This window comes from Aspergillus ambiguus (assembly GCF_047715705.1).
Source record: "Aspergillus ambiguus strain CBS 117.58 unplaced genomic scaffold BDV59scaffold_8, whole genome shotgun sequence".
In the NCBI taxonomy this organism is placed as follows: Eukaryota; Fungi; Ascomycota; class Eurotiomycetes; order Eurotiales; family Aspergillaceae; genus Aspergillus; species Aspergillus ambiguus.
In genome coordinates, this window is record NW_027395521.1 from 734148 (window position 1) to 757198 (window position 23051).

Consider the following 23051-nt stretch of genomic DNA (forward strand, 5'->3'; position numbering starts at 1 on the left):
TTGGCAAGAGAAAGAATGTCTGGAATATTTGGAAGCTCGGACATTCGGAAACGCCAAGACCCGAGGGCGGCATCAGACCACACAGCGAGCGCATAATGGTCATCGACGATGGTACACTTGTGTGTGTGATATGTGGGGAGGACGGAGATGGGGAGCCGAATACAGTCGAAATGGGAACCATAGTATGAACCTATACAGGTCTCTCGCTGCCCGAAAGAGGACGTTGCCTTCCTCAGGCACGAACAATTATGGTTTCCTCTTTGGGGTTAGCGCAGTTGACCCCAGAAAGGCAGGAACGATCGTCATATCTTCTATCGTCTCTCTCTCTCTCTCTCTCTCTCTCTCTCTCTCTCTCTCTTTCTCTTTCCTCCAACTCCCTTCTCCTCTCCGCATCCCAACGGCATCATGTCCTACGCCGTCGAGACCAAAAAGCGCAAATTCCACCGCGTCCTTGAATCGCTCACCCAGCCCTCAACCCCCGATTCCGCAACCAAACCCTCCTCCACGACCGCGAAAGATCGTTCGGCTGCTGACTTCTCTCTCAAAAGACCTCGTTTGGGCAGGGATGACGGGAGCGAGCTAGCCACTGCGCGCAGGGCTATACTCAAAGTCACCCGAGCAGGATCTCGCGCCTCGTCAACATCGTCGTCCTCACGACCGACCTTTGTACCATGGGATCGCGAACGCTTTCTGGAGCGATTGGAAACTTTTCGCCGGGTGAACTGGTGGTCGCCGAAGCCAGCTGCAATCAACGAGGTGGAATGGGCCAAACGTGGCTGGATATGTACTGATGCGTCTCGCGTAACGTGCGTCGGTGGTTGTGGCGGTTCCGTTGTCGTTAAGCTACCGGATGAGTTGGACGAACTGGACGGTTATGATATGGAAAAGGTTCAAGAGAGGAAGGAAGTTCGTATGTTATACCCTCTTGCTTTTTCTGGGAGGTCATGGACTGATCAGCTTATAGGCGCAAAGCTAGTCGACGAATACGTCAGTCTCCTCCTGCAGGGACACGCGGAAAGCTGCCCATGGAAGAACAGAAGCTGCGATGGTTAGTCCTCTATGGGTTCATCTGGGCTATCCAGCCGTTACTGACAGGTCTACAGCTACTATACATCGCTTACCTCTTGCCAACCCGGACACGGCTATCACTGGCCTCCAATCCCGTTACTCCCGCGTTGCCAAATTGGCAGATCAACTCCCAGCACAAGACATTATCCAATCCCCGGACTCGTTCGACATAGAGGAAATGCTTAGCATCTTTCCGGTAGAAAAATTTCAGGATCCTGAGCCACAAGCAGATGGCCCCGAAGCACACACTGTGCACCCGACCAGCGAGGCCCAGGAGACTCCTCAAAACCTACATCCAACGCCATTATCCGTCAATAAAACGGCATTTTCACTAGCATTCTTTGGCTGGGATACAGTTTCAGACGGAGCTGCCGGCTTGTTAGGCTGCCGTTCATGCTTCAGGCGATTAGGATTGTGGATGTACAGGCCTAAGGAAAACGGAGGTGCACCTTTATATGACTCTCTGGACCTTGCCCAAGAGCATATGGAATATTGTCCCTGGATTTGTGGCACGGCACAGAGTGGCACAGGCAAGGCATCGGACAAAGAAGACGATTTGGCGAGCGGATGGCAGCTCTTGGCTCAAGCGCTGAAAGTGAAACATCGCCGACATATCAGGTCATCTACATCAGGTCACAGCCGCGCACCCTCCGAAGCCCCTTCAACAGATAGCTTCGCCGTCGACGAAACAAACGATGAAGCTAGGAAGGCTAGTGATCGCGAATGGTGGGCCAAACTCCGACGCATCAGACACGTATTAAAGGTCAAGGCTCCGGAAAGAGCAAAGCCTAGCACTCACTGAATTATGATATCATAGCACTACCTACTTTTGTTCCCAACCATTCTCCATAGATTTACATGGTGTATCAGCGAGGCGTTCAGGGGACCTGTCAGCTGCATTTGTTTTATCTATTACGTACTAGAACTACTATTTCACGTTTTATAATCCCCCGTTAAGTAATACGCTAAACAAGATCAATTATGCGTTGCCATGTCCAAACTATCTTGTCTTTGGTATAGTCCTGTACAGCGAGAGCCACCACCCCAGTACGGCTTCAAACGCACTCTTTATAAGTTCCCTAACAGATGCCGTCCACAGTGCTTCGCGTTTATATATGACCCATCCCGGGCCTGACCGCTCTGGCAGAAGAAGGAAGCGCAGAGCCGGTGCATCGGCAAAGAACTTAGACATCACATGAACCGACGGCTTTTCTGCGTAGGGGGTATAGTACCGGCCAAGAATAGTCTTGATGAAGCCATCTCGGGCGTGGACTCGCGTTGTCAACGAGGACATGTTACATATACGACTCGCGCGGTCGTAACGTTGCTCACGATATTCTCCCAGGACAGATTCAATCTGCTGGTCAGTAGGCGAATCCACACCAGAGGCTTTGACAAGCTCGTGCAGAAGAGAGGAGAGAATCGCCGCATCTTCTATAGCGCAGTTTGCCCCTTGTCCGAAGTTTGGTGCCATCTGGATCTGTTAGCAAATATCCGGTACAGATGCCACAGGCAGTTGGATAGTACCTTGTGGACGCTATCTCCGAGAAGCACAATACTGTCATGATGCCATGTCTCCAGTAAGAATTCCTCTAGTGCCGTCATCGATGCAACTTCGCGTGCTTTCCAAAGATCCCTGACATATAGGTCTTTGTAAACATGGACGTCCGCAACCTGGGCGCAAGCCTGTTCTGCGTCTTCGGACGAGAACCGAGGACTATCTGGATAGACGTATTTCTTGTCCAGCTTTCTTATGATAAACCAGAAAACACGATTGTTCTTTCCGCAAAGTGCTAGAACCGTGAGCCCATCCCGTAGAGCCTGAACCATTTCCCCGGGCTCAACACCTGATACTCCAGAGGAGATGCCGAAGATACAGGCGTATTCAACCGTCATGTCTATGGGGTATTAGACGAAGTCAAGCCTTACGAAGAAGAGGGCACCTACTGGCTTTTTCTGTAATGATCTTTTGCGATCCAGTTCCGGCGAAACGCCACAGCTCGGACCGCACTCGACTATGAACTCCATCGGCCCCAACTATGACATCGCCGTGGTAGAGAGTGCCATTGTCTGTGACTGCGCAGATGCCTTTTTCAAGCCTCCGGAGTTCAGTTACCTTTGTGTTGGTGATAACGTTGGTCCGGTGAGGATAATTTCTATATAATATATCAAGGAGCTTCTGGCGATCTAAAAACGCTATAGGAAACCCAAATCTGATAATACATCATGTCAGTTCACGCAAATTGCATATGCGAATACGTTGACCACAGACCTTTCTTCTAATTGCTGAGACATGTATGAGCGACACATGAACCCGTCTGGGAAGGTGGTGCTGTTCACTCGTATGGGCTCAATGAGCGCCTCCAGTTCATCAAACAGACCTAACTGTTGGAGGATTCGACCGCCATTGGGGAAAATCCCGATGGAAGCCCCAAGCTGCGGCGCGATGTCTTCACCTTTTTCGAGAACGACGTGGTCAATATTTGCCCGACTCAAACAATGTGCCAGCGTCAAGCCGGCGATGGATCCGCCAACAATGATCACTTTGAATTTCGGTCGGTCCATAGCGGCGGGGGATCACGTTAGGGGTTTCCGTTGAGCATATCTGACAGGAGCGATTCCTAGCGGCGAATATGCCATTTATAAATGCAAGTGTCCTTGCAGGCTAGGCGCCTTTGTTATTGTGGCGTTACACATATTTAATCCAGACCAGGTGCTGCCTCTTCGATATGACTCGGTGTGCAACGCTAAGCATAAGCAGATCTCCAGGGTCTGAGGAAATTCTTTGTTCGGAATTGCTACTGGCCCAGTCACTACAAGGTCGTAGTATTTTCTTGCCTTCTCTACTTAATTTGTTAATTGCGTTCGATGATTGGGCCAGGATCCGACTTAACCCTGACGTGACCCCTGAGAGAGCAAACAGCTCTAGGAGTTTTGGTCCACCAATCCACAAGGCGCCTTGGGTGGTTGGTCGGATTCTAGACTCGATACTATGCACGATGCAGTAAGCATAGTAGATGTATCATCCGGGCGTGTGGGTCTGGACATGCTTCTCAAACCGCCACGGGTCCTCCCGGACGCATTTGATGATATCTAGCTAGTTTATGCATGGGCTGGTCGTTCGATATTGTTGACGCCAGGCCTTACCAGATCAACACCAGTGCAACATTATTTATCGGGAGATAGTGTAGCTAACAGGGTTCCCTTCTATTGTCAAGCTTAAAAGTATCGGCGTACCAACTTTCTCACATATATGCCTTTTTAGTACCCACCTAGACTGTAGCTGATGCCTTATTCTAGCACAAACTAGGATATTATAAAATTCAATGCCCCTTTAGCATAATAATAATACGATATATTGATACCACTAAGACATTGTACTTACCTGCAAGTTCACCGTTGAGGGGTCAGACCGGGCCTAAGCATTTTCTTTGGTTATATATCACACCCCTGGACAAAATGCCTAGGCCACAAGAAAAACCCGAGACCAGCGTGCGATTTAGACTTTGTCCAATGTAGTTTGGCTATGACACCTGGAGCTGTTGATAATAGATATTATGCAGAAGGAAAATGTGGCTCTGACCCCTATAACCACCGTCATCAGGTTCTGGAGATTCAAAATATCTTTGCGGTTATTACCAGGAAATTCTAGCATATTAGCCGCCGGCTCTGCACACTGTACAGTATCAAGAATCTACAGCTGAATAATGCGACATCTGAAACATCCGAGTAACTACCGTTCGTCGGCATTCATCAAGCCCTGCACTTCCATCCCCGCTTTAATGTGAGTGGAACTGTTCGAGTTGCGGCCAGGGACGTATTGATTGACGACTCGTGGGGAAATTATTCCTCCTTACGAACTCTGTTCAAACTTGTCGAGACCGAGGCTCTTATACTGCAACGCCCGAGGTTTTCCAAAACCACCCACACCCAAGCATCCATTTGACAACTGGCTTCTACAAGTCGGTAGTTAAATGCCTAAATTATCTCTGAGGCATATTTACATTTGGATAACGAAAAAGTAATGTATAGCCGAGACATTATGTGTCTCAGATGGCACACATCTCGTTTATTTTAATTTGACTTGCATTTGAGCATAACAAAACGTAGTGCAATTGGACGAAGCCCATGAAAGCTTAGAATGAACAAGCATGCTTTTTGCATCAGTTTTATGAGTTTTTTTACGGGAGTGCAGTAAAGAGAATGCCAATGCCGCGGTTCTGCAGGATATGCCCTGGTATAAGAATTTCGTATCTTCCATCCAGAAGAACATTCCCAGGTATAGAGCATATTCACAGGTGTTTCAACATGTATTGGAGAACGATTGTGTCTTATTCTATTGTTGCCTTGTCATGGCCGACTGCTAATGCCTTCATGGTAGGAGGCGCGGTCAATACAACCAGCGGTATAGTAAGGGGGAAAGAATCCTCCCTACGCCCCGATGTGTCTGAGTATCTAGGAATCCCATACGCAAAGGCACCGAAAGGTGAATTGCGTTTCGCGGCTCCTGAGCCTGTAGTCAGATCATCTACCGTGCTGAACGCAACGTCTTATGTATGTCTTCGGCTCTTCTCGCCTCATATCAATTCTGCTAATTGATTTCCAGAGCCCGTAAGCACTATACCGAACATCACATTAACCGTATTAATCCAACATGCTAGTGACTGCCCCTGCAACCGCATTCCTATGCATCAAGCACATCTCGGGGGCCCCGTGGGTGAAAAGATTACGCGATCCTTATCTCAAGAAAACAGTGTCCTTGACGAGGACTGTCTGACTGTGAATATCTGGACGAAGCCCCAACAGGGAGAAAAGAAAAAAGCCGTCCTATTCTGGATTTACGGAGGAGGTAAGGTAACCCCCAAGTGACTGGGTTAGTCTAAATCTCGTGTAGGCTTCGCAATCGGCAGCGCATCAAGCCCCGTATATGACGGCTCGGTCCTTGCTGATGAAAACGACGTGGTAGTTGTTTCATTCAACTATCGTTTGAACATCTTCGGATTTTCCGGCGCACCCGGGCAGCCCTGGAACGTGGGCTTGCTGGACCAACGTCTCGCGTTAGAATGGACCCGAGACAATATTGCTCGATTTGGCGGAGATCCGTCCCGGATAACTGTGTTTGGCCAGTCGGCCGGTGGACTCTCCACCGATTTTATGGCATACAGTTACCCAGATGACCCTATCGCTCACGCGCTAATTGCTCACTCCGGTGCGGCGAGCTCTGCATTGAGTGCTGCGTCTAAAAAGTCAGACATCCAGAAGACGTGGTACAATATCTCAGGCAGTCTCGGCTGCGGAGGCGCAGAGGCCGGAGAGCAGACAGTATCCTGCATGCGCTCTAAGAGCCAAGATGAGCTCCTGGCCGCAATTGAGCCGCTTACTACGGGCGGAATGATTGGGGGCTTCATGCCTGTGGGCGATGGCAAGGTCATACCTGAGGACATCGCCAGTGCAGCAGATAAGGGGAACTTCGCCCAGATCCCATTTATGACGGGCAACACGGATAACGAGGCGGGGTTCTTCCTTATTACCGCGCTGGCCTATACAAATCTTACGGCGGCGCAGGTCGACGCTATTCCGATGGATCTGATCCAGCCACTAGGCGACATTCTGACTCTCGCGGGTTTTACATGCCCTGCGGCCGAGGCGGCCAAGTATCGCCTCCAAAGCAACGTACCGTCCTGGCGGTATCGATACTATGGGGGTAACTATAGCAACACGTATATCGTCCCGGTGGGATCGGCGTACCATACGTCCGAGTTGCCTGTGTTGTTTGGAACGGCGCCGTCGGTCACAGGCGTGGAAGATAGTGCTTATGAAGCCAAAGCGGCGGCGTATATGCGTAATGCATGGGCAACTTTTGCAAAGGATCCAACGGCCGGACTCAGCAGCAAATTCAAGTGGCCAAAATTCAATCCCTTGAGTAGGTGTATCTCCGCGTGTAATCTCTTTCGAGGGTGACTGATTTTTCTCTCCTTGGAACAACAGCCCGGTCGGAAGTCCAACTTTCACTGGACGAGCAGACTGAAGCGAGCTTTATCTTCAACTGGGAGACGGATGCGCTTTGCCAAGTCCTCAAATTTTATGAAGGCGTGACTGAAAATATCATGAAAGTTATCTCCCGCTTCGGAAGCGGTGGAGGTAACTCTGCACTGGGCAGCGACTTGCTCGGTATGATGTCCAGGTTATTTGGATGATTCTCATACTAATGGAATTTGTTCCAGGCTCCTTCGATAATCCGCTTCAGAATGCGGACTCCCTGAGAGATGCGCTGGACCGCCTCTCTGATCTGGGGTCGGGTTTCTGAGCGAAAGGTCACAATCGAGGCTTCATCTGGTCTTGCTGTCTGAACGTGGCATGTTGGAGAAGGAGCTCCAGGACGTCTTGTCATGTCGTGGATGAGTCGATAGGACTAAATTGTAACACCGGATATAGCTCATTAAGCCATGATCGTAATGGCCAAGAAGACATGTGCAGGTTGTCTGTAGATTTTTCCACTATATGAGATTGATTTCTATAGCACAGAGGAATTTATCCTTCTGAACGCCGCCGCTTTGATGAGGTTGTCCGGGCCTGCGCAGGATGGGCTCAGGATGCAGTCGAAAGTTGACAGGGAGGCTTGCCTACACAAAACCACATTCCCATAGCCTGCTTATACTCAGTTTAGAATACTCGATTTATTTGAAGATTTCGCAACTTTGGAGACTTTGTATGTGGTATAGAGCAACTTTCCGAGGAATCCTTATTTACATCCTCGAGGGGAGCATCAATGAATGGCGATGCGGTACATTCTTCCACCAAGGAGCGTGAGTATATTTCTGTTTGGTAATGCCACAGAAATAATACAGCTTATACATGCATGACAGATGGATAGATCCTTGGCTCTGGCAGGGAACATCATCCACCATCGTATCCGCGCGGGGTACAAACGGATGACTTAGGTGGTACCGAAGCCTGAGTCAACCGGTTGAAGCCTCGATCCCAGACCGACAAATTCCTTGATTCTGGCAGGATCTCCACCCACTGAAGTCATCCCCTACTCCACATGGAGGTTCATTGTGAGCCAGTTTATGCAGTGCTGACTCTGTTGAGACATTGCCGAGGGGGATGTAACGCTATCCGGTGTTGTGACTTCGATGCGGAGTACATGGATTGGCGGTGATACGCATGTCTCACCTGCCACCGATGGTGACTGGTTGTGAGAGGGATACCTGGGAAGTGGCCTGATAATTCAAGGCGTTGAATGGACCAGTATGGATGTCATGTCTTAGATCAGAGGCCTCCAAATGTACCCTTTGGGTACATCATCGGTACTACCTTTGGGCTGAGCAGCAGGCCTATATGAAGCCCGCCCATTCCTTCCTCTTGCCGGGGACGAGAGAGATATCCCACCTGAGGTTCGCATTGCGGAAAAAGGAAAAGGACAAATACCCACCATGAAGGCCTCTCTGATCACATTTGGTGCCCTCCTCGGCCTGGTATCGGCGCAGAATGCCGTCGTGAATAACTTCTGTGATACCGTCGTGTACGTGCAGTCGTTCCCCTACGATAGCAGTGCCGCCGGCCCTCTCACCCCTCTTGACCCGGGGGAACAGTTCTCTGAGCCATTTAGAGCGTCTGGCTCGGTACGTTGCTCCTTATCTTAGAACCAGCGTGATATTTCATATAGTGAAACTGACTAGAGATGGAATTGTAGACCATCAAGATGGCCAAGACCAGGACGCTGAACGAGCCTCTCTTCTTTGGCTATTCGTTTTCTTCTAACCCAGACTATGCATACTGTGAGTGTATCCTATCTGTCTGCCAGCTAGGAGATCGGTTGCTGACCGCTCCCTCAAGATGAGCTGAGCACAGAATGGGGCAACCCCTTTGCGGGAAATCACAACTCGCTCGACGCCGGAGCGGGTTGCGAAGCCTTTGACTGCGCGCCCAATGATGCCGATTGCTACAGTACCCCGGCTCACAAGAAGGTCTATGGGTGTCCCCAGCCGGTCACTTTGACGGCGGATCTGTGTAAGGATTAATCTTGCGTACACCATATAATGTTGTAGGTTTATTGTCTCTCTCTCGTTTGCTGGTAACCATCTTGGCCCATCTTGGCCTGTCAGAATCTGTCCTAAGGGTGACTTGTGCAGGAACCAGACGGCATCAGCAATGATAATAGGATCATGTGGGGGCGATAAATAAAGGCACTAGAACTTCTACCGTTTGTATGTGGAGTCGTTTGCAATACTGACTTCTCAAGTAGCGAGAAAAAAATGGACGAATGAGCTTTGACTGAGGCGTTCGCGTATCTTGGTGATCGTAGCTGCCTGTATCATTTTCAACGTCTCGCATCCACCTATATTTCTGGGTCAGGAAAGATTTACACTGCATCGGCGCTAAGCATAGCCTCGCCTTCATTTCGATATTTTTCTTCCTTTACACGTAAAAGTGTATTTCCTCGTAGGAGAGTAATCTTTTTCTCCCATTCTTTTTAAGTCAGATATTGGTTTCGCATAATCGAGAAGTGACACACCGAATAACAGGAAAAATGCCAGTAACCTTATCAGCAGCAACGGCGAAATATCTGCCTCTATCGATCAATACGAACATTAGCAAAAAAAAATTGTGTCTTGAACTTTTCGTGAGCAGCGCCTTCATAATCTATGGCTCTTCGATGCACTTGGCTCCTATACAGCGGGTATTTTCGTGAAGTATATGCAAGTGTTGTACTTAGTCTCGAGTTGCCAAGAGCAATATATCGCAGGGTTGCCAATGCGACCCTCATTTTTCGCGTTAGAATACATCGCAGCAGCTAAAGGCCATGCCGAAATAGTTCGTCTTCTTCTTGGCCATGGTGCAAATGTGAATGCGTGGGGTAAAATATACTGCAGGCAGTGGACTGCATTACACGCTGCATCAGAAGCTGGCCATCTTGAAGTAGTTCAACTGCTCCTGGACAAGGGTGCGAATGTCAATGCCCGGTGGGAAGACGAACACACTGCACTACAAGAAGCATCAGCATTTGGCCATTTAGAGGTGGTTCGCTTACTACTGGACAGATGTGCGAATGTGAATTATCAGGGCGGATGCCACGGCCCTGCACTACAAATCGCATCAACACTTGGCGACTTAGAGATAGTTCGGTTACTCGTCAATCGTGGTGCGGACGTCAATGCTCAGGCCAGATGCTACGGTAATGCACTACAGGCCGCATCAACACATTGCTTCCTAGAGATTGTTCAGTTACTTCTCGATAATGGTGCGGATGTGGATGCCCAGGGTGGAAAATATGGCACCGCACTGCAAGCCGCATCGGAGGCTGGCAACCTAGAGATAGTCCAATTGCTTCTCGATAGGGGTGCATGGCCGGTAACAGAACACGAAGAAACAAGGAATTGTTCTTAGACTCTCACGAACCATTTTCCATAACATATTGACCGAAAACCTGAGAGTCACTAGATATTATACTAGATTCGTTCTCCCTGTTCAATCTTACTATCAGTCAAGAAGCCCATTCACATAAGTACGCGAACTGGCCACGTCAAATTTAATAGTCGCATCCCGTCCCCGACTCAAGCAGTCCCCAACCAATCGTTCCATCGACTCCTTTCTCGAGGTATACATGAGGTTCGTGAAAAATCAAATTTCGACTCCGACTGCCGAGCAAATTGAATTGATGATGAAGCTACGTCCTACACCGATCCATTTGCTGGTGAATTGTCTGTAAGCAAAATGAAGTGTATGGTCGCAAAGTTATGGTAGCTGATGTCTAATCGGCTCGATGGCTGGTTATGTTGACCTGACTGGGGGAATTGCATGGCGACGAGTACGTGGACAACCATACAAGCATAGTGTCAATCTTCGGGATTTACTATGACGGAGCTAGCTTGGAGGATTACACTACCTTCTATGCATGCGATAGCCAATATGCTCCAGGGCACGTGGACGATAAAGGCTCGTCTCACTTCTAGGGTCAATTTGTTGGAGCTGACATACGTGCACGCATTTACGCAGTCGGTAAAATTATAGTAGATTTTTAAATGTCGACTTGGCCAGGTTCAGGTCAAAAGATGGAGGGTCTCGAAAATGTTATACGCTAGCGTACCAGCTGCAAGTAACATTCGGAGCTCAGGAGGGCATACTCAAATTCGAATCTAGAAGCCAAGGAAAGACATGTTCCGGGCAAGCTATAGATCACAACACACTCAGATATTATTAAGTAGAATATTGTGGGTTGGCTAATTTGATGTGGTACATATGCGTATCTAGCTTCAGGGCCAGTTGTGGGCGCGTTTTATTGAGGCTGCCTCACTCAGGGCACTCAACCTCCCTTCTCAATGACCGTCTCAAGCATCTCAGGCTTAAGTGAGCAAAATTGGCGAGGAAAAGCCCTTGTCCTGGCTAAAGCCAAGTACGTATATTGTGGCCGGATCTATAGTAGGTTTGGGTGGTCACGGGATGGGAGGGATCTTCTTCCGCTCCGGCCGCTTCTCTTCAATATCAACTCACACGCTCCATCTCCGACTACTTCACCCCATGCAAAGCACTGTCTTTGCCAGGGTTTAAAATTCTAGTTATCTACCGCATCATTCTGTTGAAAACAACTGTCCATCAAGTCACCTCAATCCAACCTCAATTCACAACTCCACCCTCCAAACCGTCCCAACCAACCTTTCCGTCCACTCAACCACAACCCCTTCACAATGACAGACGCAACACACACCGAAGATCCCCCCCGCGCAGGCCCGACAGAACCGTCCCACGAGAACACCTCCCCAGCGGACAAGCCGGCACCGACTCCCGCGTCCGACAACCCACTCCCGAAACGGCGACGCATGGAAGAGCGGCACCAAAAGTCGCGACGACGCGGACGCACACCGCCCTCAGCGTACTCACGGCGCGACGGGGACGAGCCCAGCACGACGCCCAACCGCGCGGATGACTCCGCGAAGCGGTCCCTCTCGCCCGTGCCCCCGCCGCGGTCCCCCACGCCAGAGGCGCAGGCGCGCAAGCGCAAGCGGCCCGGCGGCGGGGCCCGCATGGGCCTGGTGGATCGGGAGACGCTGCGGCGGCGGCAGGAGGAGCGCGAGCGGGCGCAGGAGCAGGACGCGCTGCGGTTCTCGGCGAGCCGCGGGGTCACCGACGTCGTGCGGCAGCACTACAACGCGGTGCCGCAGCGGGGGCGAGAATGGCGCAAGACGGAGAGCAAGATCAAGGGGCTGCGCAGCTTCAACAACTGGGTGAAGAGCACGCTGATCCAGAAGTTCTCGCCGGATGAGGAATTCGTGGCGCGGTTCAACGACACGAAGGAGTGGGCGGACGGCGCCGCGCCGCCGCAGGTGATGGCCGAGGAGAAGAAGCTCCTCGTGCTGGATCTCGGCTGCGGGAAGGGCGGCGATCTGGGCAAGTGGCAGCTAGCGCCGCAACCGGTCGATCTGTATGTTGGACTGGATCCGGCGGAGATTTCGGTCGTCCAGGCGCGGGAGCGGTACAGTGGGATGAGGAGCGGCCGCGGGCCCCGTGGGGGCGGCGGGCGGCGTCCGCGTCTGTTCCATGCGGAGTTTGCGCCGAAGGATTGCTTCGGGGAGTGGCTGGGCGATATTGAGATCATCCAGCAGGTCGGGATCGATCCGAATGCTGGGCCTGGCGGGTCGGTGATGAGCTCGCGTTGGGGCGGCGGTGGGTTCGACGTCGTCACGTCGATGTTTGCCATCCATTACGCGTTCGAGAGCGAAGAGAAGGCCCGACAGATGCTGCGCAACGTGGCGGGCTGTCTGAAGAAGGGCGGCCGGTTCATCGGCGTGTGCCCGAACTCGGATATCATCACCGCGCGGGTGGCCGAGATGAACGCCAAGCGCAAGGAGCACGAGGCAACCGCGAAGAAGGAAGACGCAGAGCCCGAGGACGGCGAGGTGGAGGAGGAGACCAAGACGGAATGGGGCAACTCGATCTATCGTGTTCGCTTCCCCGGAGAGACACCTGAAGACGGCGTGTTTCGGCCGCCGTTCGGATGGAGATACAGTTACTTCATGGAGGAAGCCGTGGAGGAGATCCCCGAGTACGTGGTACCGTGGGAGGCGTTCCGAGCGTAAGTACTTTAGGTCTTCTGACGCTTATACGTCGACTAATTGGGGCAGTCTGACGGAGGACTACAACCTCGAGCTTCAGTACCGCCGACCCTTCTTGGATATCTGGGAGGACGAGAAGGACGACCCGGATTTGGGGCCTCTCAGCGAACGCATGGGCGTGCGGGACCGCAACACTGGAGCGCTTCTCATGACCGAGGAGGAGAAGGAAGCCGTTGGTGAGTTCTTTCGTGATGTGTTGTGTATTCTGATGTCGTCTAACTGGACCAGGGTTCTACCACGCATTCTGTTTCTACAAGGTGTAGACGCTGGGGGTTCAAGCATTCCATATTAGCCAGACGAACCCACACTGTAAGCTAGAATCAATATACGGAGAGAAAAGCAGTCAATTCATGAGTGGTTCCATGAGAGGTGTCCTGCCTGATTTTCCAGGCGGCAACATATAACCCAAAACGGCTAGCGGCTTTCGCGTCGCGCGTTTTCTTATCGCATCTCATCCTCCTCATCCAACGCACTCCTCTCTCACCATCGACCCCATGTCCACCACACAATGCCAACAGCAACATCCTCGCGAGCACGATCAAATACTCCTCCCCTTCCCCCATACGAACCCCCGCTCGCCCCCCTCCACACAACCGGCCACGCCAAGCTGGTAACGCTCCTCAAATCACAATCCCTCCGCCAGCTTAAAACTCACCTCCAACACGCCGAAGAAAAGCTCACCGACTCGGCCGGCGAGGTCAACGAGCGTCTCACAGACAGTCGCGTCCGCTATGAGAAGCAGAAAGAGCGCCGCCGGAACCGTCGGCCGCAGGCTCAGGGCGATGGCGATGGCGACGACGGAGAACAGGCCGAGTCGGCCGCCGCGCTAGACGATGCAGGTGATGCCGCGGCCGACACGAGCGAGGAACATGAGCGTCTGATGCAGCTGGAAGAGCAGGTCACGACCGTCACGGGCGAGCTGGAGAAGGCCATGCGGAGGACGATCGATGCGGAGGTTAAAGCGGACGCGTTGGCTGAGGTGATGGGGCGGTTCGAGACGGAGGCTGAACAGGCGAGTGTTGCGCCGCGACGGGCGCGGCGCCGGTTGAGACGCCATATGGACGCGGAGGAGGAGGACGAGGGGGAGGACGACGAGGATGCGGACTATGACCCCGGGCCGGAGCACGACGAGCGCGACGCACCGAGCCAGAAGCTCGATGGGAGCCTGTTGGCGAGCTATGGTCGGTGGGACGGCTTGTCTCTTACGGAGAGGTAGGTGGACGTTACCGTCCCGGTCAACCCCTGCTAACGAGGCCAGGTACTCCACGAACAACGCCTACGTCGGATTCTACCGGATCATCCACGAGGCGCAGCACCCGGGCGACGACATTCCGCCGCTGCCGCATGCCTCGACGTGGTTCACGCACTTGGAAGACTCGACGGCGGCACCCGCAGACGAGCGCCACCGTACGCGCGGGACGACGCGCCGGGGCCAGCGCAATCGCAGCGCGTCGCCCGCGGACTCGGACGACATTGCCATCGAGCGCGAACGCATCTCGCTGAAATGTCCGCTGACGCTGCTCCCGTTCCGCGACCCGGTGACCAGCACGAAGTGTCCGCATAGTTTCGAGCGCGAGGCCATCGAGGGGATGCTGGCGACGAGTGGGACGACGGTGCCGGCGCCGCCGGGGAGCCGGACGCGCCGGGTGCGCTCCGTCAAGTGTCCCGTGTGCTCGGAGGCGCTGACGGCGGACGATCTTCGGAGCGATCCGGTGCTGCTGCGCCGGGTGCGGCGGGCCGAGGCGGCGATGCGGCGCGAGGCGGAGGACGACGAGCTAGACGCCGAGGGCGGGCGGCAGCGACGGCGGAAGAGTCACGGAGGGATTGTGTTGGGGAGTGACGATGTTGCTGAGGGGGACTTTGCGCGTCGGGGAGCGCCGGACCCTGTGCGGGTGAAACAGGAGCGGTTCATGTCGACGCCCGCAGAGAGGTGACGGACAGCGCATTTAGATACGAAATGGTTGGGAATGTGTTTGATTCGTTGGACCCGTGTCTGACGAGGTCGTATCTGGTACACTAATACTAAAGACACAAGCTCAGAATGAGTGCAGCCCTGCATACGAGGGACGGGGTTGAATAATGAAATAATGAGATAACTCCAGCCGTGTGCACCGCAAAGAAGAAACAAGGGTATATCGTCCGTCTGGTGACAGCGTGAGGCATGAAGCAGACCGGGCATCTGTTCCAGACAGGATGCAACGCTGCCGAGATCTGCCGCCGCGCTGCGCGGCGGCGGATTGGAAATCCTCTCTACCACGAAACCCATACAACCATCCGGGTGACGATCGCTGCATGCATGCCTGGACGCCGCGTTTCCCATGGGCAGAAAAAGCAAAACGCAGTCCGCGGTCCGAGGTTGCAGCGAAGCGCCACCGGCAACGTAACCCATTCCTCCGCCCGTACCAACCTTAGAGACTAAACGAGAGCAAATCGACTCGAGCAACTTCCACCACCTATAAGTTTTTTGGGGGGGGGATTGTCCTCTATAAGGGGGGTGCAGAAAAAATGCAGGTCAGGCGTGGTTAGATCTATTTCGTCAGGCGGCTCAGATAGTCGGCGACGATAAGAGTGACCATGCTAGAAAGTGGAGCCGTGGGGTTAGCGATAAGAAACTGGCGTCGGGAGTGGGGGCAACTAACGCATGGGGTGCGATCCGCACATAGTACGTGCCGAATCCGCGGTAGAACCGCAACAGGCCTTCCTCCTGGGCAACCTTGCGGGCGCAGTCGATGAGACCGCGGTAGGGGAGCTGGCCGGTCTTGGGGTCCTTCTGCTGCTTCTGCAGACGGGTCTTGATAAAGTCGAAGGGCAGCGAGAGGAAACTGGCGAAGAAACCGGCGATGGCGGAGGCGGCGAAGGTCTGGTTCTGGGGGGAGAGAGAGGTGTGGGCCTTCAGCTGGGCCTTGGATTCGGCGAAGAAGGTGAGTTGGCCGACGTTGAGAGCCATCGCACGCACGACGGTGGGGAAGGCACCAGCCCAGAGGGCGCCGATACCCTCGGCCTTGGAGATGCGGCCCAGGGCGTCAATGACAGAGCGGTAGTTGGCACGAGCCTCGGGGGGCTTGAGGCCGTCGGCCTGCATGCGGATGAGGGCCAGGTCGGCGGGGTTGCCCACCATGGCCGCGATACCACCGGCAGTCAGACCGGCGCCGGCGCGCTCGGCGAAGGTGACCTTGCGGTTGGACGACTCGGCGTTCTTGTTGAGGGCCTTCATGAAGGTGTCGAAGAAACCCAGGCGAGCGGTGGTGTAGACGGCCTGACGGAGGAGACCGGCGGAGAGACCGGTGTAGAGGTCGAGAAATTTGCCGGCGCCGATGATATCACGAGCGACCCCAAAAGCGGAAGGCTTGGGGCCGGTGCGAACACCTTCTCCGGCGAGTTGCAGGCGCACCTTGATCATATCGATAGGTTGAATGACGGTGGTGGCGGTCATACCAGCCAGACCGCCGTTGACGAAGGGAAGAGCGGCACGCATGTAGGGGTGGTGGAGGAAGTCCATGGCGGGCTGGGATTCTTTTGCGGAGGGAGTGGAGGCCATGATGAGGAAGCAAGATTCACACCAGATCTGGGTCAGTCGAGTTAGTACGACAGGCAGATTAGATGGAGGTAAGAGAGTATAACCATCCACAGAGGGAGAAGAGTGAGACGTACGGGGATATATAAGGAGGATGAGGAGGAGAAGGAAGGAAAAGAGGGGAGACGAGAAAGAGCAGGAGAGAAAAGAGGGGGCGATGAGGAGAAGCGAAGTGATGCAGAGGGACAAAGTCAGATGATGAGACAGGGGAAGGTTGACTTCTTATACTCCAGGTGATGATATCAGGAACCGACGTGTCTTCCGAGCCAATCCAGCTCCACTTAGGAGGTAGTCGTCTATTGCGTGGAATCGAGTAGAGGAGAAGTCGAAGGAGAAGGAGAAGCAGCAGTCGAGAGGATTAAGTAGATAGAGGAGGATATTTAGATGACGAGTATACTGCGGGGTTCGTCCTCCATCCCTCGTCATCTCTACCTGGTCTTCCTGCACGGAGAGATTGTTTCTACGTATGCAGGACCTGGACATTTGAATCGAAAGCATCCCCATTTCCCCGTACTGCATCCACGTCACTATCGGTGGGGAAAAAGTCATTCGGTAATCTGCACTTAGTAAGGTGTAGAGCAGTACTACAAGGGAGTTATGAACGAGTACTTCTACGGGGTCTATTAATTATATTATTACTATTATTATTCTTCTTCTTCTTCTTATTATATTATTCTTATTCTTCTTATTATTCCTATTATTCTTATGATTATTATATTATACTTATTCTATACCATCTAACGAGACCTCCTTCGCGATAATACTTACGATCGGCTATTCGATCGACTGAATAATATTCTTCCGTTTCTTCGGAATCTCCTCCGGGATCCAATCGGTGGAGAGGAATTACTATCGCTGCTACCTAGGCTATCTATGTCTACATCTATCCCCTACTGTACCCATGTACCTGTGCACCTATGTATACATCCTAAGGGTCTACCTAATACCAATGTACCTTCTACCAGTATACAGTGTACTGACACAGTAGATATATACCTGTCTACTCTCTACCAGTATTTCTATCTACGTATCCCGCCCAATCTACCTACCTATCCATCATCTACCACGCATACTATCCCGACCCATTCCTCCGATTCCGCCGAAACCGGCACTTTCCCTGTCGACTCCGTCCTGCCATCTCTATACCACGAGCTATGACGCCCAATTCGCACGTCTGCCATCCTCATAGCCGGACAACCGCAATCAACCCCGGAGGAGTCTGCTCCGGCCTACAACCCTGTCTGTCCTTCGTTCTCCTGTCTGGAACCATCCCGAGCTCCCTCCGAGGCATTCGACTATCCAGTAGGAGATGACTTTCTCCGAGCTCATTCCAGCTCATTCCTCGGTTTACGGGTTTACGGGCCAATGGACCAGGAGCGGTGATTCTCGATCACCTCCTACGGAGTACTACATTCTCTTCCGTATGAACATCACACTAGACTAGCACCACCACTTACAGATACCCGGTATTACTCGCTCCTAGCTTCTTAGCTCGAATCCCACTCTCCAGGCGCCCATACGCCCATACGTAGTACGCATACAAACATCACCCAGACCTCGTATCTATCCCCTCTACCCAGCCTCACCAACCCACAGACCACCCGCGGGAAACTTCCCGGCAACCCTTGTCCCTGCGGCAGGGGACGTCGGAACCTCCCTACGGCGTGGTCCCCGGCAAGCCTCGTCCTCAGCCGGCGGACAGTTCGGGACGAGCCCGGGTGTGGAGCCGGAACGGGGGACGGGAAGCGGGAAAGTGATGGCGGAAATGTCGGTAGTTTGGGCGGCTTACCCACGACAGAGCCAGACTCACCCGCACCACCCCCAAGTAAGCTACTGGGTCCGCTGCGGAGGATCCGGCTGTTCGCTAGCGCGCTGGGGGGAGAGCTGTCTGTCTGCTGTTTGCGGCCCCGGACAAATCACACAATCGCCGATTCTCGCTGCCTCGCGCCGGTTTACCTGTTGCTCCTGCTGCTGCTGGTCGAGTGTTTACCTACCAGGCGTGCACGTTTGCTTGCTGGGCTGTACGGCCTACGTTGGGGCGCATCGGTGGATCCTCGATTTCCTGGTCAGCTGGTACGCAGGGACGCAGTACATCCTTCCTAGATCGTATGCCGTAGAGTACCGTCCCTCCTATTATTCAACACGTCTGTTCACTAGTCTCCCTCAGGTACCCTCAGACGTACCCATGTCCCAACGTTTTACGTCCCACTCTCCTTGGCATGACCAGCTGTACGGCGTAGACGAGGGAGCACTAACGACCCTTGCACATCCTCAATGCATTATGGGGACCTGCCTCAACAACTAGTCACAAGCTTCAACAACTCACAAGCTTCCTTGCACTGCTGGTGGACCCCTCAGCGATGCGTACACGCTGTACGCAGTAGAGGAGACGGAGGACCCCGTGTGAAGGAAGTCCTGCGGTGTGGCCGGCTCCCCTCCTCGGGGGAGAGTCCTCCGCGCCGTGGTGTATTAATATGTGTCTCCATCTGAGGCGGTTCTTGCAGCTACGATTTACTTTCTGCACTATCCCGTCGACTATCTCTTCCCCTTGCTATGAGCCTATTCTCTCTCTACGCTCATGCCAGAATTGCCGGGTCAGGCCTTTGCGGCAGAAACCGGATAAACCATGCATCGGTCTGACCCCTGCGGCTAATACCCCGGGAACGATTCCGCACTGGATCTGAGTTCACAAGAGGAAATCTAGTTGGAGGGATTCTACGTCGGCAACTACGCAGTACGCGAACAAAGTATGATAGGTATGAGTCCATTAGATCTTAAACTCCGGACCACAATGGCAGTAATCCTATCCAATGAAGCAAACACGGTTGCCCCGGGATGCCCCGGCCTGTCTACCAAGCCCGGGAGAACAAGCAAAGAGAAAGACCCAAATTAAGTCCAACGCAGCACGCCATGCAATATATGAACAGAGAAAGGAAAGAGACAAAAGGAAAATGGGAATCACAATTTTTTTTCTCCAGACCGAAAAAAAGGAAAAACGCACGCCGCCAGATATCTACTGGAGCACGGGGCCGGCCTCGATCACCTCCTTGGTAGCCTGATCGGCGTACTTCTTGAAGTTCTCGTTGAACAGCTTGGCGAGCTTGTTGACCTCGTCGGAGAAGCCGGTGGACGCGGTCCAGCTCTTCTCCGGGTTGAGGAGCTCGGCCGGCACGCCGGGGCAGCTCTTGGGCACGTTCAGGTTGAACACGGGGTAGACCTCGTAGTCGGCGTTGGCGAGCTCGCCGCTGTGGATGGCGTCGAGGATGGCGCGAGTGTACTTGAGCGGGCAGCGCTTGCCGCCGGTGGTAGCGCCAGCGCCAACCCAACCGGTGTTCAGGAGCCAGGCGTTGGCCTTGTGCTGGGAGATCTTCTCGGCCAGCATGGTGGCGTAGCGCATGGGGTGGAGGGCGAGGAAGGGCTGCGCGAAGCACGAGGAGAAGGTCGCCTGCGGCTCCGTCACGCCGTCCTCCGTACCGGCCATCTTGGAGGTGTAGCCCGAGATGAAGTGGAACATGGTCTGCTCGGTCGTGAGCTTGGAGATGGGCGGGAGCACGCCGCGGGCGTCGCAGGTGAGGAGGATGATGTTCTGGGGGTGCTTGTCGGAGATGCAGGGCACCTTGGCGTTCTCGATGTACTCGATGGGGTAGGCGCTGGGAGTGTCATGTTAGCAGGCACAGGCATTCACGTCCACGACGGGGAACTTACCAGCGAGTGTTCTCGGTCAGGGTGGCGTCGTCGTAGTTGACGATGCGGCTGATGGGGTCGAAGACGACGTTCTCGAGGACGGAGCCGAAGCGGATGGCGTTGAAAATATCGGGCTCCTTCTCGGCGGAGAGGCCAATGCACTTGGCGTAGCAGCCACCCTCGATGTTGAAGACGCCCTTGTCGGTCCAGCAGTGCTCGTCATCACCGATCAGGGCACGCTTGGGGTCGGCCGACAGAGTGGTCTTACCCGTACCGGAGAGACCGAAGAAGACGGTGACGTCGCCGTTCTGGCCCTCGTTGGCGGACGAGTGGAGCGTGAGGACGTTGTGCTTGACGGGCATCTCGTAGAAGAGGATGGTGAAGACGCCCTTCTTCATCTCACCGGCGTACTCGGTACCCAGGATGACCATCTCCTTCTCGGCGAAGTTGATGGCCACCGAGGTGGCCGAGGTCATACCCTCGGTAAAGCGGTTGGCGGGGAAAGAACCGGCGTTGTAGATGACATAGTCGGGGTGGAAGTGCTGGAGCTCCTCGGCCGAGGGGCGGATGAGCATGTTGCGCATGAACAGGGCATGGTAGGCGCGAGCGCAGACAACACGGACGCTGATGCGGTATCTCTCATCCCAGCCGGCGAAACCATCAATGACGTAGATGCGGTTACGGGTGTTGAGGTAGTCGACAGCACGCTCACGGTTGATACGCCAGACCTGGAGAGTGAGGTTAGCTAATCAGCCCTATGCAGGTGACGTCACGTGTGGCTTCGAGGACAATCCCAAAAAAGAATCCCCTGTTCCACAACAGATGCAAGGTGCAAGCCCGGCGAAAATCCCTCAACCAACGAGTATGAGGGATATTTCAGTCCCCCTGGGATCCACCCGGGAAAGCTTGGTTTCTTCTTGGGGACGATCACGAAGCAAGGGGAAGGGAGTGCGCGATATATCGCATGCACAACAACAACTTACATCAGGAGTCATGGGCTTGTTGACGGGTCCCCACCAGACCTCGTTCTCAGAAGACTCCTCCTTGACAATACGCTTGTCGGAGGGAGAACGACCAGTCTTGGCACCAGAGTACGCCGTCAGGGCACCGCTGGAGGTGATGGCGGTACCGGTCTCGTAGACGAGAGCATCTTCGTAGAGAGCAGGGACAGAGGGGTTGGCGATCTGGCGGGGTTAGACCGGACCATGAGAAGGGATAGGGAATGGACATACGATAGCGACACGCTCGTAGTCAATGTGAGCATGCTCGTGAAGCTCCTCCTCCAGCTCGGTGTGACCCTTACCGGGCCTAGATGAAGGTTAGACATATCCCAAGGAAGTGGACATCAACAAGAGGATGGCCCAAGACAGGAAGGGAGACAACATACTGGACACCACCAGGGTGCAGAGCAGTACGATTAACAGAAGTAGCAACCATGTTTCTTAGTGAAGTCGAATGATAGTTATTGTTCCTTTGCTTTGCGACTTGCTGTTGGAAGAAGTCTGAGTAGAGAGGACCTGGTTCGGAGGGGGGACCAAGGGGTATATTAATGTTTCCAGCAGGGGCCATGATAATAGACACTGAACGTTTCGACCTGTATCCGACGAGGCTTCTCCACAGTGGCACGGAAGATGTCGGGGCTGTAGGCCGGCGGTGGTTACCGTAGATTGAGGCAAATGCAAGGCGTGGATATCCGAAAAGTCCCGAACCCCAGATGTGGGCACGAAGTGGTTCCGGAAGAGCGAGGCGGTACGCACCAACTAGAGGCGAGAACAGAGGCAGATCGGGACTTGTTGCCAGGAGGGAGCAGAGCGACGGGGAGGAAAGAAATGGCTCATGCAGCCGCTGGTTGGTGGAGTATGCAGGTCAGGCAGATCTTGCAGGAGTCGGATTTCTTGGACGGCGGCGGTAGGAATGCAGCTTGGGGGCTGATACTGGGCCTGTTTTCCCTATCTACCAGCATTTGTTGGCTATTTATCCCTTTCCCGGTGGCCATTCTTACGTGAAAGTATAATTGTCATTTCAAACTTCAGCTTCTACTTCCAGTGCATTCAGATTTTGCCTCCAGAAACGGACAAATGGAAGGCCGGGTCTAGAATGGATGACGTCGAATGATCTCAGCGTGGTTGTGGCGGGGACTCGATTGCGGGGGTCGGTAGACTATCGGTAGTTAGTACAGTAGTCGTAGAGTATACGCAGGATTCTTAGTTTAATCTATTCTTAATCGTTAATCACTGGATTATAATATTTACATATTCTATCTATCTACTAGTATCTACTCTCCTCCATCCTACATGCGTACCATCTATCAGCGATGACGAATTCGGCTGCGTTTCGGGTGCCTCAAGCCTCCGCTATCCCCCTTCGGGTAAGCCTTTAGTCATCCACACCCGAGCCCAGCCGCACCTCGGCCAATCACGGTCCGGATTTGGAATCCAACGTCACCGGTCGTGGGCAGAACTTATTGCCGTCGTTTTCGCGAATAGGGGATTCCTGCCTCTGTCAATCATTCTCTGTGGCCGAGACCTAGCCCCGTGGGATCAATCGCCACACAAAGTCTTTGCCGTACGGAGTCCTCCGTCCGACCCCGGATATACCTATACCACCGGGGG

At 53.5% G+C, this 23051-nt stretch overlaps 7 protein-coding genes across 7 annotated transcripts; 4 read left to right on the forward strand and 3 right to left on the reverse strand.

Moving 5' to 3' along the window:
• Positions 1-9: 9 nt before the first annotated feature.
• On the forward strand, positions 10-1991 carry BDV59DRAFT_161462 (uncharacterized protein). The gene is made up of 3 exons (XM_073687566.1): positions 10-910; positions 965-1048; positions 1104-1991. Exons 1-3 carry the CDS (start codon positions 406-408, stop codon positions 1868-1870), a joined length of 1356 nt encoding a protein of 451 aa, XP_073549985.1. The 5' UTR covers positions 10-405; the 3' UTR covers positions 1871-1991.
• A 2-nt stretch (positions 1992-1993) lies between these two features.
• Positions 1994-3743, reverse strand: BDV59DRAFT_174720 (FAD-dependent oxidoreductase). Its single transcript, XM_073689121.1, has 4 exons — positions 3341-3743; positions 3016-3281; positions 2596-2966; positions 1994-2542 (listed from the first exon to the last, which is right to left on the reverse strand). The coding sequence occupies exons 1-4, from the start codon at positions 3631-3633 to the stop codon at positions 2069-2071; spliced, it is 1404 nt and encodes a 467-aa protein (XP_073549986.1). The 5' UTR covers positions 3634-3743; the 3' UTR covers positions 1994-2068.
• Positions 3744-5754: 2011 nt separating this feature from the next.
• Positions 5755-7375, forward strand: BDV59DRAFT_200463 (Alpha/Beta hydrolase protein; the record flags this gene model as incomplete). The annotated part of the gene is made up of 4 exons (XM_073693585.1): positions 5755-5917; positions 5963-6991; positions 7057-7239; positions 7293-7375. 4 exons carry the CDS (start codon positions 5755-5757, stop codon positions 7373-7375), a joined length of 1458 nt encoding a protein of 485 aa, XP_073549987.1.
• Positions 7376-8504: 1129 nt separating this feature from the next.
• BDV59DRAFT_200464 (16 kDa allergen) lies at positions 8505-9092 on the forward strand (the record flags this gene model as incomplete). Its single annotated transcript, XM_073693586.1, has 3 exons — positions 8505-8693; positions 8765-8849; positions 8908-9092. 3 exons carry the CDS (start codon positions 8505-8507, stop codon positions 9090-9092), a joined length of 459 nt encoding a protein of 152 aa, XP_073549988.1.
• Positions 9093-11756: 2664 nt separating this feature from the next.
• Positions 11757-15115, forward strand: BDV59DRAFT_192137 (mRNA capping enzyme-domain-containing protein; the record flags this gene model as incomplete). The annotated part of the gene is made up of 4 exons (XM_073692001.1): positions 11757-13141; positions 13191-13357; positions 13700-14393; positions 14440-15115. 4 exons carry the CDS (start codon positions 11757-11759, stop codon positions 15113-15115), a joined length of 2922 nt encoding a protein of 973 aa, XP_073549989.1.
• Positions 15116-15709: 594 nt separating this feature from the next.
• BDV59DRAFT_192138 (putative mitochondrial dicarboxylate carrier protein) lies at positions 15710-16719 on the reverse strand (the record flags this gene model as incomplete). The annotated part of the gene is made up of 2 exons (XM_073692002.1): positions 15710-15758; positions 15821-16719. The coding sequence occupies 2 exons, from the start codon at positions 16717-16719 to the stop codon at positions 15710-15712; spliced, it is 948 nt and encodes a 315-aa protein (XP_073549990.1).
• Positions 16720-19278: 2559 nt separating this feature from the next.
• On the reverse strand, positions 19279-22430 carry acuF (phosphoenolpyruvate carboxykinase PCK1). The gene is made up of 5 exons (XM_073689122.1): positions 21827-22430; positions 21672-21747; positions 21423-21623; positions 20461-21167; positions 19279-20405 (listed from the first exon to the last, which is right to left on the reverse strand). The coding sequence occupies exons 1-5, from the start codon at positions 22006-22008 to the stop codon at positions 19769-19771; spliced, it is 1803 nt and encodes a 600-aa protein (XP_073549991.1). The 5' UTR covers positions 22009-22430; the 3' UTR covers positions 19279-19768.
• Positions 22431-23051: the final 621 nt, after the last annotated feature.